Below are 12,557 nucleotides of genomic sequence, written 5' to 3'. Positions count from 1 at the left end.
AACAGATTAAAACCATTCAGCGGCACCTGCAAGTTCTCCTACGTTCCGAGTAAGTGGCGGCTGCTGCTGTGAGGATTCCTGGGTGCCGCTTCCGTTTCTGCGTGGGCTGACTCCCAGGTTTAGGATAGTTCCCTTCTTCGTGTTTCCCTCTCCTGTGCTGCTCCTAAGAGTGATGGTTGAAGACTATCTGAGATCGAGCCAACATATTTTGCCTAGCTCTCATCTTCTCCTCTCAAAATATTTCCATTTTCCTTTAGCACATGATTATTGAGCCAGGTGCTGTGCTGAGCCCTGTTGGGGTTAGTCATTGGCTATGGGGTGAGGGAACAGAGGCTAGGGAAATTGGTTTCATCGTGCCTGATGACACAAGGGAAGAACACGAGAAGGAACTGACCTGGTTAGCCAGAATTCTCCTGGGGTGAGTTGAGGCCAAGTAGGAGAGTGTGGCAGTTGCCTTCACAGCATCCTGGGTCTCTGGACCGGAGAAGCAGTCAGGCTGTGGGCTGAGTGATATCCCTCTAGGGCCTGATTTCATCCTGTTTCCTCAGGAGCGTCTAGCTGTACTGGACAGTCAGGCTGGGCAGATCCGGGCTCAGGCAGTGCAGGAGTCAGAGCGTCTGGCCCGGGAGAAGAATGCTGTCCTACAGCTACTCCAAAAGGTAGCCGGCCTTGGTTCCTGAAGGGCTGGGAGTGGGCGAGGAGGATGAGTGCAGGGTTCCTACCTCACTCTTGCTCCCTTGTCTCCGACCCCGCCATGTCTCTGATCCTGCCGTTCGGGGCTCCAGGAGAAGGAGAGGTTGACTGTGCTGGAGAGGAGGTATCATTCGCTCACCGGAGGCAGGCCTTTTCCGAAGACCACCTCGACCCTCAAAGAGGTACTGTGGCTGGGGGGTGGGTCCCTGAGAGTCTCCTCTTAGAGCATGGCGTGGCACCTTCATCGTGGGTGGTCGAGTAAGGGGCCTTCTGAACTGGAAAGATTTGAAGAGGATGGCCCTGGAGGCTGACCTTTAACCCTCTACAGCCACCAGCCTTTTGGCTGAGTATATATGAGAGGCCCAGGGGCCCTAGGTGGGGTGATGGAGAGCTCAGAATTTAATAAGATGCAGGACTGGGTGGACCTGCCTTGAATGGGATAGAGGGCTCTAGGGCTCCTTACCCTGGAACTCCTGGATGTCAGTCTAGAGCGAGACTTTCAGCTTAGAAGTAGGTGGGCCTTGATTGAATGGTTCTTTCCCAGATCTTTACATCTGGTGTGGGAAGTCCAGTCGTGATGTGCCTGGTTTCCTGACCTTTCTTTCCTCTCCACTGTTTCATTGCCCAGGCAATTCAGTCTGGGGCAGGATGGTTGAGCTGAGCTGAGCATTAGGGGTGAAGCTCCTCTCAACATGTGTCCTCTTGTAGGCTCAGCTTCTCATCTCCGAGTCCTCAGAGATGGGGCAGGAGACCAAGGCTCTGTGCCCGTCCCCAAGGTCTTCTCAGGCTGGGGCCTCCTCTGTCCCTTTAACCCCTCCTGTTTCCACTCAGCTCTGTCCCAAAGCACAAGAGGTAACCTCAGCTGAATATACGCTCTGCTTTGCTGATGCCTGTCCGCGTGTCCGCTCTGCCTCCAGCTCTTCCCAGGGAGGGCTCAAAGGGCATGTGGCATATCAGTTGGCCTGCAGTTGTTTGAGAGTGCACCATCATGTCATTCGGAGTGTGTAGGCAGCTGGCGCAAAATAATCGCATTGATTTGCATTTTAATTTGCATGTGATCTGCATGTCATTCTCCATTGTTCACAACACGCCGAACTCTCTGGTCCATCTTGTCTTTGAGCCCAAAGGATAGTCTGACTCCGGCTAGATTGAGCACCCTGGGTAGACAGCCTAGAGATCTTTGCCTGAAGCTCAGTGTGGGTGACTAGCACCCAGATAACTCAGGGCTTAAGGATGTGCGATGGAGACTCATAGTCCCTGTGCTCTAACCTCCAGTGAAGTGGGCTGACATCTTTCCAAGTACTTACCCTGAACCGTGGGCCCATTTTTATGCTGGGACAGAAGTGGCTCTCCGCTAAGGCCAGGCCTGTTTCTCAGAGCTTTTCTTGCTCAGGCCCAAGTGGCATCTCCACTCCCCTGCCCTGATGATTATCCCCTGGGGACCATTCCACTTCCTGGGCAGTGCTGTGATGAGTGCTTAATGCTGCATGCTTGTATCCAGCCGGGGATGCCCAGTGTGATAGAGGCAGATGGGGTCTAGGATCTGGGTCCCACTTTGATTGGGCTTTTGGAAGGCCTTCTCTGGGCTTCCTCAGCTCGGGGCCAGTCCACGGATGGTCACGTTGGTTCTCCTCAGGGCAGCCACTAAGTGCTATTTTAGTCTCCAAAGGAGAGGTTGAATGGTGCCTTGCATTTTCAGTTCTGCCTGCCTCTTTCAAGTTCACTTTCCCCACAGCCACTGTGGCCATAGTTGGCTACTGGGTACCCAACTCCACTCTAGACTCTGCATCGACACTAGCCTGGCATGGAGTGTGGGGTGTCAAATTCTTGGTTGAAATTGTTAATTTCTTCTCTGTCCCATCCCCCTGGGCACCCTAGGAGTATGTGAGCCTGGCTCAGGTTCTCCAGCTGTACTCTTGCTTCGACCCCTATGCTTCTGCTACCTGCCGCGGCAGGCCCCCCCAGTCCCTGCCTGACAGCGAGGTATCAGCCACAGTGTGTGCCCACCTATGCCCAGGGGCTTCAATTGTCTCTCAGCCTGGGTGGGGTCCAGGGGCAAACAGGGTCTTTACTTGCCATTGTCGAGGACGAAACGTGGTTCCCTTTCTTCCATGGGACCTTGGGAGCACTCCTCAGCACCTAATGCCTGGGAGGGACAAACCCTGCCTCCTGATCTCCAGGGAGAGCATCTTGGTGAGGGGAGGCTGGCTCTCTTCCCTGGGGTTAGTCTCCCTCTGTGCTCCTACCCTTCCCCTTGCTAGTGGTCAGGACCATCTCTGGGGTTCTACTCCAATTAACCGTTTGTATTCCCTCCTGTGGCTGTCCTTCTCTCAAGTACGTGACGCTTGAGCAGCTAAAAGTGATATGGGGCACCTCACCCATGCCCCCAACCCCTTCACCAGGCCTGCCTTCCTGGGCTTCTGCCTCCCAGGACCTGGTTCCCATCACCTGTCTTCCTCCCACGCTGCCCTCTTCTTCCTTCGCTTTCATCACGCACTCATCTAAGGTTGGTGGTCTGTGTGTCCTTGCCAACCCCATTCCACAGCTGGTGTGGCTGTGTATGGCCCCTGCCCACTGGCCTCTGTGTTCTAAGCCAGCGGAGGGCCTAGGGCTATGCCTGATAACTGCAGGTGCTGGCTGCCTGGCTGCTGACATAGCATAAGGCTATACTCTGGAACTTGAGCCTGAGTTTCTCTTTGCTCTTAGCACAATCAGTGCAACTGTTGTCTCACTGTTTTTCTCTTCCTTCTTCTTATGCTCTCCCTCCTTCCTCCTTCCCTCCTTCCCCCCTCCCTCCCTCAAACCTTCCTTCCCATTTCCCTGACGTGGCCTCCCTTTCCCTTCCCTTCCTTGTCTTCTTTCTCTTTTGCCTATCTCTCCCCTCCTGTCTTGGCCCTTCCTTTCCCTCCCCGCCTCCCCCCTGCCCCTCCAGATGGAGAAGCTGCTGCCCCCTGCTGTAGACTTAGAGCAGTGGTACCAGGAGCTGATGGCCGGGTTGGGGACTGGCCTTGCTGCAGCCTCCCCTCGCTCCTCTCCCCCACCTCTGCCTGCCAAAGCTTCCCGTCAGCTGCAGGTAACTGGCACTGCCTGTCTTCCCCAGGTCCCGTTCCTGTATGCTCTGAGCATCTGCCGCCAATCTGTCAGGCACAATGTACATCTGGGGTCATGGGGTCGGCCCAGAGAGGGCAGCAAGGGCCTTTCCTTGGGCAACCAGCTTGCCATCCTGGCACTTTGTGCTTCTGGTGGCTCAGCACCCGAGTCCAAGGCGGTCAGGATTGACTGGCCAAAATAATAAAGTGGGGTTTTTTTTTGTGTTTTGTTTTTCCCAGAGTTGCTTACTCAGACTGGGGGCTTGACATGCCCTTGGGCCTGTTGCAGGCAGGACTAGTGTGACCTAGGGAAGCTGCTGGTGTTTTCCTCTCCTGGTCTTCCCCAGGGGTGATGTGGAGGCGGAAAAGAGTACAGGTTCTCTGAAGGGACAGCCCTGGAGAGTTACCTGCGTGACCGTCATATGTGAGGGTCCAGCAGTCTACCAGCTGTGGGAGGCAAGCTGCCACCAAATTTTCCTCCACTGACGTGCCGTAGACCCTATAATTCCACCTTCAAAATTAGTTCTTCAATGAAGGAGCTGTACCCTCTGAGGCTGTGGCCTCAGCTAACATCCTGTGGTCCCTCTGGGAGGATTTTGATTCAACTAATGCATGAGCTACCTCTGGCTGGAGACTTTGACAAGTTTTGAGGCACTGAATCCCCACCACAGGCCTTTGAGGTAGATGGTGTTAGCTTTCCGTGTACAGATGAAAGGCTGAGGCATAGAGGAGGATAAAGTGGTCTTACCTAAGCCACGCAGCTAGGAAGCAGTGTGGAGACTCAGAGCTCCTGACTCCAAAGAGCAGATTCACCGCATGTCGGCAATGCGAGGGAGTTTGGCGTTTACTTAATCTCGCTCTGCCCTTTCCTTTACAGATGAGAAAGCCCAGGTGCAGGCTGGGGAGCTGTGTGGCTCAAGGCCACGCAGCCTGTGAATGGCAGAGTTGGGACTAGGAGCCTGGCCTCCGCTTAGTCTCCTGCCTAGCTCTGAACAGCTGACACTGACTTCTTGAATGGATCAGATCCAGGGTTGGGCTGGAGATTAGCTCTGGGAGGAAAGGCCCAGGAAAGGAGGCTTGGCAGTTGCCAATAGCATCTGCCCACTGCTCTGGCTCAGGACGCTCAACTGTTGTCTGCTGGAGACAGAAGGTCTCAGAGGCCCTGTGCCAGGGTAATACCTTGGATCACAGCTGGGTTAGGTGGTACAAAGTGGCAGCCAGCGGGGAACTGGGGGATCACCAGGCAGTGTCTTTCACCTCCAGGTTTACCGCTCCAAGATGGATGGTGAGGCAGCCAGCCCTCTGCCCCGGACCCGTAGCGGCCCTCTCCCCTCCTCCTCAGGCTCCTCGTCCTCTTCTTCACAGCTCAGCGTGGCTACCCTGGGCCGTAGCCCATCCCCAAAGGTCTGAGGACATATGTGGTGGTGGGGTTGGAGATAGCCATGCTGGGGAGTGGCTGGGAGTGTGGGTGGGGTCTGCTGAGCCCCAATACTAGCATGCCTACCTCCACCAACCCCCCCTCCCAGAGTGTTCTGCTCGCTCAGAATGGCACCAGTAGCCTGCCTCGCAACCTGGCAGCCACGCTGCAGGACATTGAGACCAAGCGCCAGCTGGCCCTGCAGCAGAAGGGTAAGTGGCTGTAGTGCCAGCCTGCCCCTACCTCCAATCCTGTCAGCTCACGCATGCTCGGCCCTCTCACAGGAGAGGTTTCCTGTCATTGGGATCTGGACAAGAGCAGAAAGGATTTAGATCTCATAGACTTCCCTGGGAGTTTTCAGAAGACCCCAGGACAGGATAAAGGGTCTGAGGGCCTGTGACATCGTAGAGAGCCCATCCAGTAAGAAGACCAAGTGCAGTAGACTGTTGGAAGCAGTGGGGGAGGATGTGATAGTGACCTTTAGAAATGGTTTCCTGAGACACTGGCTCTTTGGGCAGGAGTCCTGTGCCTGTGTGTGTTTCGGTTGTTTTGAAAGCCCATGTCTGTACCTCTCTCTCCTCTTATCCCCTCTGTGTCTCTCTCCTGCACCCTCTACCCTGGGCCCCCCCACACCAGCCGACTTACCTCCTGCCGAGCCCCTCCCACCTGACGACCCAGCAGGTAGAGCACTGGTTCAGGATATTGCTTTGGCCAGGCATCCCCTGCCCTGACGTGAGCATGGTGTGTTCTGCCAGGCTTTGCTGCCTGCCGGCATACCCCCGGGCCTTGCTGGGCTGGAGTGCCTGACTGGCTTCCCTCCCAGCTTAACCTCCCTGTTGCCCTCAGCTCTGCTTCCCGGTCTCTTTGCCCTCTCCCCTGCTCTGGCTGTGCTCGCTTCTGCATTGCTGGGGACCTGCGCCCTCCAAGGGTTCCCACTGGCTCCCTGCCTCCCTCCCCAGCAGACAAGCCGGATGCATGTGCCCGCTCGTCTGTACAGTCCTCCGTTGAGAGCTGGAACAGCTGACTGGCATGCTGCCTGGGCACGGCTAGGGCAGTTCTGGTGCCCTGCGTATATATGCTCAGGATGCAGAGAGAGGCCTGAAGTCAGACTGCGGACGCTGGCCTGCACAACCGCACAGTTGGCGGGCCGCAGTCCGGAGCTGTGGGAACTTCGAGGAAGCGGTGGGGCAGGGGCTGCTCTGTTAGCCTCTCCCTGCTTGCCTCCTCTCTCTGTGTGTGAGGCGCCAGTGGCCCCCCCCCCCCCCGGAGAGTGAGGAACTCGCTTTGACTGCCACTGTCCCTCCTGCAGGGCACCAGGTGATTGAGGGGCAGCGGCGGCGCCTGGCCGAGCTGAAGCAGAAAGCAGCGGCAGAGGCTCAGTGCCAGTGGGATGCCTTGCATGGTGCAGCACCCTTTCCGGCAGGCCCCTCTGGCTTCCCCGCACTCATGCACCATTCCATCCTGCACCACCTGCCAGCTGGGAGGGAGCGTGGAGAGGAGGGCGAACACGCCTACGACACCCTGAGCCTGGAGAGCTCAGACAGCATGGAGACCAGCATCTCCACAGGAGGCAACTCAGCCTGCTCCCCCGACAACATGTCCAGGTGCCTCCTCCCTCCAGCCAGCCCTCTGCCTCAGCCATATACCCCTGAGCTCGCTTGACACGCCCTCTCTTCCCCTTCCCTTCCCAGTGCCAGTGGCCTGGACATGGGCAAGATTGAGGAAATGGAGAAGATGCTAAAGGAAGCTCACGCAGAGAAGAGCCGGCTCATGGAGTCCAGGGTGAGGCTGACTGGAGCCAGGAGGCAGCAGGTGGTGAGCACGGAGCTGCCCTCCGCCCTCCAGTGCCTGCGCCGTACCGAAGGCCCTTCCACCCGCCTTAACTATGCAGGGAAAGTTTGCATTTCTCAAGGTGGCATGGGAGGCTTGGGCAGGCTGCAGCGTCCCAACCCTGTAGAACACAGGGTAGTTGTCACCTTTCCTAAGCACAGGTTTCCTGCTAGGGGAGCTCCGGTCTCATGCCGAATTCTATGGACCTTGTGGGAACCTAAGTTGGGGGACATTCTACTTAGGAATAGTCAGGAAAACAAAAAGTGGGGGTTGAGGTAGAGGAAAAAAAAAATAAGTAAAAGGCAGGTATCTAAACCAGGGCAGAGGTGTAAGCTGGGGGAATCTGAGGGGTGGCTAAGGCCCTATCCTGGGCACAGGCAGGCAGAGGAAATCGGTGCCTAGGTGGCAGGTTAAAGAGAGGTGCAGAAGGTGTTCTATCGTTGCATTTTAATTCCCTTCCTCTTTCCTTTCCTCCTTCCTTCCTTCCTTCCTTTCTTTCTTCCTTCCTTCCTGAAATAGAGGTCTTGCTAGCCTCAAACTTCTGAGGTCAAGCAATGCCTTTAAACAAACAAACAAACAAACAAACAAATAGCATGTATATCGATCAGGTATGGTGATGCACAACTTTGATGCTAGAGCTTGGAAGGCAGAAGCAATCAGATGCGAGTTCGAGGCCAGCCTATGTACAGAGCGAGTTCCAGGACAGCCAGGGCTACACAGAGAAACTCTGTCTCAGAAAACCCAAAACCAACAACTAAACAACAATAAAAACCCTGTCAATCTCTTGATTGAGAAACTGGAACCCAGGGATTACAGGAGCTAAAACAAGTGAAGGACTGACCATATGGATGGAGGACCAGCTAAAAAGGATGTCTCTGTGTTATTTACACAAATTAAGAGAAATTGGTAAGCCTCTCCTGGAGAGAAAGCAGGAGATAGGCTAAGTTTTGAGCTGTAACAAAAAAAAAAAAAAAAATAGTGCAGAGGTCTATACTGATTAGGACACACAAAGTTATCCGGGCGCTGTGTCACACACCTATAATCCCAGCATTCCGAGAGTCAGAGGCAGGCAGATCTCTGAGTTTGAGCCAGCCTGGTCTGCAAAGCAAATTCACGACAGCCAAGGCCACACAGAGAAACCCTGTCTTGAAAAAACAAAAACAAAACATAGAGTTCAGTTGTGACCTTAATCTCTAAATATTTTTGCCTATTAAGTTTAAAATTCAACAATAAATCTTACATGTAGAGTTTTAAAGAACCTTATTAAGTCAGGAATTGGGAAAGAACTGTATGTACCAGTTGTCAAGAACAGTGAGTGGCTAAATAGTGCATGTTCTAGGAGTTCACATAGTTATGAGAGCCTGGGGCGGGAGAGATGGTTCAGCAGTGAAGAGGGCTTGTCTTTCTTTGACAAGACCACAGTTTGCTTCCTAGCACCCACGTCACAAATAACTATGACTCTAGGTCCAAGGGATCTGACACCCTCTTTTAGCCTCTGTGTACATGCTTGGAACACACACATACACAAATAAAAATACAATAATTTCTTTCTAAATTATAACTGGGTGTGGTATTGCACACTTCTAATCCCAGCACTTGGGAGGCCAAGGTGGGAGGATCTCTGAGAGGCCAGCCTGGTCTACATAGAGAGTTCTAGGCCAGCCAGAGTTCCATGAGACCCTGTCTCAAAAGAAAGTCACACAAGACCCTCGCTTTACTGTGTGCTATTTTTGTGCTGGAATGTGATGGTGTATCTGACCTCTTTGAATTTTTACCCACTCCCAGAAGGAGGTGTGTTGAAGCCCATTTTTCTAATGACATAGCTGAGGTTTCAAAAGCATAAGGGATTTTGTTGGGTTGCGACCCATGGAGCTGTGACCTGGGAGAACCTGGGAGATGGTGGCCTGTGAAGACTTGCTCACTCAGCCAGGCCATTGTCCAGGGTTAGTGCCTCTGCAGCTCTGGCCGGACTTGAGGGCACTGACCCCTGGCCTTGTGGGCAGGAGCGGGAGATGGAGCTCCGGAGGCAGGCCCTGGAGGAGGAACGGCGGAGGCGGGAGCAAGTGGAACGGAGGCTGCAGAGTGAGAGCGCCCGCAGGCAGCAGTTGGTGGAGAAGGAAGTCAAGCTTCGAGAGAAACAGTTTTCCCAGGTGGGTCAGTGGGGCTGGATGATGAGGGGTATGAAAGAGGCGGGAGATCCCAGGCCCCTCTGCTGGACTGTCTGTTCTCCAGAAAAGATTGCTGTGGGCTTAGCACAGATGGAATTCTACCTGGAACTCTGTGGCCACAAAAAACAGACCCACTAGGGTTTGTTGAAGTGTGTGTGTGTGTGTGTGTGTGTGTGTGTGGTGTGTGTTTATTGGGGTGGCTGGGATGTGAAGCTGTGGCAGGCCACATATATATATATCTCCAGAATCAGATAGGGTCTAAAGAAAAACATCTACAAATATAAATATAAAGACAAACACTACAAATATATATATGGAGAGAGAGGCGCACACACATAGTGAAGCCCTGTCTCAAAAAACAAAAACATAATTAGAAAGAAAGGCAAGAACCTGCCAGTGGGGCTGGAGAAATGGCTGAATTGTTAAGTGCATTTACTATTTCTACAGAGGACCCAGGTTCAGTTCCCAGCACACCATAAAGTGGCTCACAACCAGCTGTAGCTCTATTTCTAGGGGACCCTGGTGCCCCCCCTGGCCTATTTGGACATGTCCCTGTGTGGTACACCTATGTACGGCAGTGTACCTATGTACACTGATACACAAAAATTAAAATAATGAAAAACCATCAGGAGCTCTGGAGTTTTCTTTTTGCTTTAGTGATCTAATCTTTATCAGAAGCCTCGTTCCTCTTTTCTGTCCCAGCTCCCGACACGCCTCAGACTTCTTCTCTAGCATCCATCTTTGAGGCTCGGGCCTGGAATGAGAGGGAACAGGGTCAAACCATCTTTGCCTCTCTTTGCAAGTTGTACATTTTGTCTTAAAGTAACTTGTGACATTGTAAGGGTAGGTGACATTTCAAGGTTTTTCTGGAAAAGTGAGAGTAGAGAAATACTCCAGTTAGTGGCTAATTCTCGTTAGTAATGGCGATGGCATAGACCTTAGTGTTTGTCTGGTTTGTAGTCATTGTATTACACATAGGAAAGCTAGAAGACTGTAGCCCGAACAGAGTCCGAGCAGATCTCTGTTTTATTCATTTATTTATTTATCTTTTTAAAAGAGAGGTTCCTCTGCCTCTCTTATCTCTTTAATTGCATTATGTATTTCGTGTATGGGAGGGGGTCGGTGTGCGTGCAGAGGTCAGAGAACAATTTGTGAGATTGTCACCTACCATGTGAGTCCCAGGAATCAAATTGAGGTTATCCGGCTTGGCAGCGGGCTCCTCTACCCACTGAGCCATCCTGCCAGCTCTGTTTGTCTTTTGATACTGAGGATGGAACCCAGGGCCTTGAGACTGTGAGGAGGTGCGCATCTGCCGAACTGTATCCCACCCCTAGAGCGGGGCTCTCCCACGGCCTTGTTTTCCCAGGACACGTTCACATCTGGCCGCTTTCGTTCATTCTGTCCACAAGGCAGGAGTGGGCAAGAAGACAGCCATGACTATGTCATGGTCATAGGCGGCAGAACTGAGGCAAGGAGCTGAGTAGCATCTTGCCTGGGCCTAGATGAGCCAGCACAGGCATGCTAGGCCTCCACCCTGGTCGCAGGTCCTGTGATGCCAGTGACCACCACAGGAGTCAAGAGGGGTTGGTGTGAAGTTGTGACAGGTTTAGGACTGAAGCAGAGGAACAAGAACAAGGGAATGAGGAGAGAACAGAAATAACCCTGCTGTCCCTGCGCCTTTTCCCCAGGCGCGACCTCTTACACGCTATCTGCCCAACCGGAAGGAGGACTTTGACTTGAAGACCCACATAGAGTCGTCAGGCCACGGGGTGGACACCTGCCTCCATGTGGTGCTTAGCAGCAAGGTACCAGATCTACATGGGGAGAAGGAGGGGGTGGGAAGAAGGGGAGGGGCCCCCTCATAGTCAGAAGCAGCTCTGGGGGCCGTGGAACTTGGCTTCAGACTGTCCCAGCATAGTCAGGACTGTCCCAGCACCTCTATACGGCCTGGGAATGGCCTCTGCAAATGCAGACACAGGCGATGGCCCAGACTGAAGGAGCTGCTTGGTGAGGAAGGCTCAGCTTCATGTTCAGGTACCTCCTCACTGTTGCTCCCCATCAGGTCTGCCGTGGCTACTTGATCAAGATGGGTGGCAAGATTAAATCGTGGAAGAAGCGCTGGTTTGTCTTTGATCGGCTGAAGCGCACCCTTTCCTATTATGTGGGTGAGTTCCCACGGGCCACCCTTGGGCCCATCAGGGCAGGGACCCACCAGCTGGGTTGGCTGGTCAGCTAGAGGGAGGCCAAGTTTCCAGCAAAGGGCCAGAGGCTCTGGTGGGCTTTGGCATCCTGCCCCTGAAAATGTAGAGTACCTGGTTCACATCCATTCATTTGTTCGTTCATTTAGTCATTCATTCTGTAGTATTGAGCGTCTAATAAACTCCAGTCCCTGCTTTAAGTTCTGGTGACAACCAAGCACCCATACTTTCTCCCTTGGTGCGTAAGTCAGGAAGGCAGATGCTCAGCAGAGAGTAAAGTAAATATAGTGAGTGAGTTTTCTGACAGGGTGCAAAATCTGGGCTGTGAACTGCCCCTTGATCTCCCTCAGAGACTTCAAGGAGATCACTTAAGTTTCAAGGACTCCTGGACGAAAGGGACCCTATCACCCTGCTCTCCCTCTTCCTCACCCCAGATACCTTTGGACTATCCCACTTGGAGCTTGAGGTGCCCTGTGGCTTTCTAGTCAGCAAAAGCCAGGCTGAACAGTGACAGCGGTCCTGTGCACAACATGAATTTGCTGTGCATTGTGGGCCGGTTGTCTTTTCTTCACGGTGCGCCTTTCTGGAACATTGCTGGCCATATTGGCCAAGAGACAAGAAAGGTGTGAGGGGCTTTGAACTGACCTTAAGTGCCTCAGCTGGGTAACGTGCCACACCTGCCTGCCAGTTACTCAGCCCCACTACCTACAAAGCTGGGGGAAGTAGTCCTGGCAAGAGCCTGGAAAGGGGACAGCTTCCTGGTCACGAATGCCCAGGCCCAGTGTCTTGCTTGCCCCTCTTAACTTTTACCCACTTGGGAAGCCTTCCTCTATCACTGTGGGTCCTGGATGTGGAGAGACAGAAGCCTGGGTGTAGCTAGACTGGGACAGGAGAAGGACCTTGTCAGCGTGGAAGCGGAGCTGTCCTTCAGACCTGCTGAGGCTGAGGTGTGTCCAGCTAGGTCCAAGAGACAGACCCTCATTAAATGTCTCAGTGTAATAATCACAGCCAATTCAGGTCCTGTCCATCAAACACCTGAGTGGTCGGTACTCTTCATGTGGCGGCTCATCTAACTTTTGCCAAAGCGCTATATTTTCACCTACTTTATGTATAAGGAAAGTGGGGCTCAGAAAGCCTTTGCCCAAGGTCTCACAGCAACGAC

General features: G+C 53.3%; 1 protein-coding gene across 46 annotated transcripts in view; it reads left to right on the top strand.

The window, feature by feature from the left end:
* Phldb1 (pleckstrin homology like domain family B member 1) overlaps positions 1 to 12,557 on the top strand; it is a 47,296-nt gene that overhangs the window by 28,900 nt on the left and 5,839 nt on the right. For 12 of the 46 annotated variants that reach the window (XM_060372555.1, XM_060372548.1, XM_060372561.1 and 9 more), the window contains 12 exons: positions 549 to 659; positions 786 to 875; positions 1,402 to 1,545; positions 3,626 to 3,766; positions 5,046 to 5,186; positions 5,309 to 5,411; positions 5,836 to 5,880; positions 6,509 to 6,803; positions 6,891 to 7,014; positions 9,033 to 9,179; positions 10,886 to 11,002; positions 11,260 to 11,362. In XM_060372555.1, the coding sequence (XP_060228538.1) occupies positions 549 to 659; positions 786 to 875; positions 1,402 to 1,545; positions 3,626 to 3,766; positions 5,046 to 5,186; positions 5,309 to 5,411; positions 5,836 to 5,880; positions 6,509 to 6,803; positions 6,891 to 7,014; positions 9,033 to 9,179; positions 10,886 to 11,002; positions 11,260 to 11,362 (1,561 nt within the window). Of the gene's footprint in view, positions 1 to 548; positions 660 to 785; positions 876 to 1,401; positions 1,546 to 3,028; positions 3,200 to 3,625; positions 3,767 to 5,045; positions 5,187 to 5,308; positions 5,412 to 5,835; positions 5,881 to 6,508; positions 6,804 to 6,890; positions 7,015 to 9,032; positions 9,180 to 10,885; positions 11,003 to 11,259; positions 11,363 to 12,557 lie in introns of all 46 variants that reach the window. The other 34 variants (XM_060372585.1, XM_060372544.1, XM_060372537.1 and 31 more) reach the window with 11 other exon arrangements.

The sequence above is a fragment of the Meriones unguiculatus genome, chromosome 1, assembly GCF_030254825.1.
Source record: "Meriones unguiculatus strain TT.TT164.6M chromosome 1, Bangor_MerUng_6.1, whole genome shotgun sequence".
In the NCBI taxonomy this organism is placed as follows: Eukaryota; Metazoa; Chordata; class Mammalia; order Rodentia; family Muridae; genus Meriones; species Meriones unguiculatus.
This window is presented reverse-complemented; position numbering and strand designations above follow the sequence as displayed.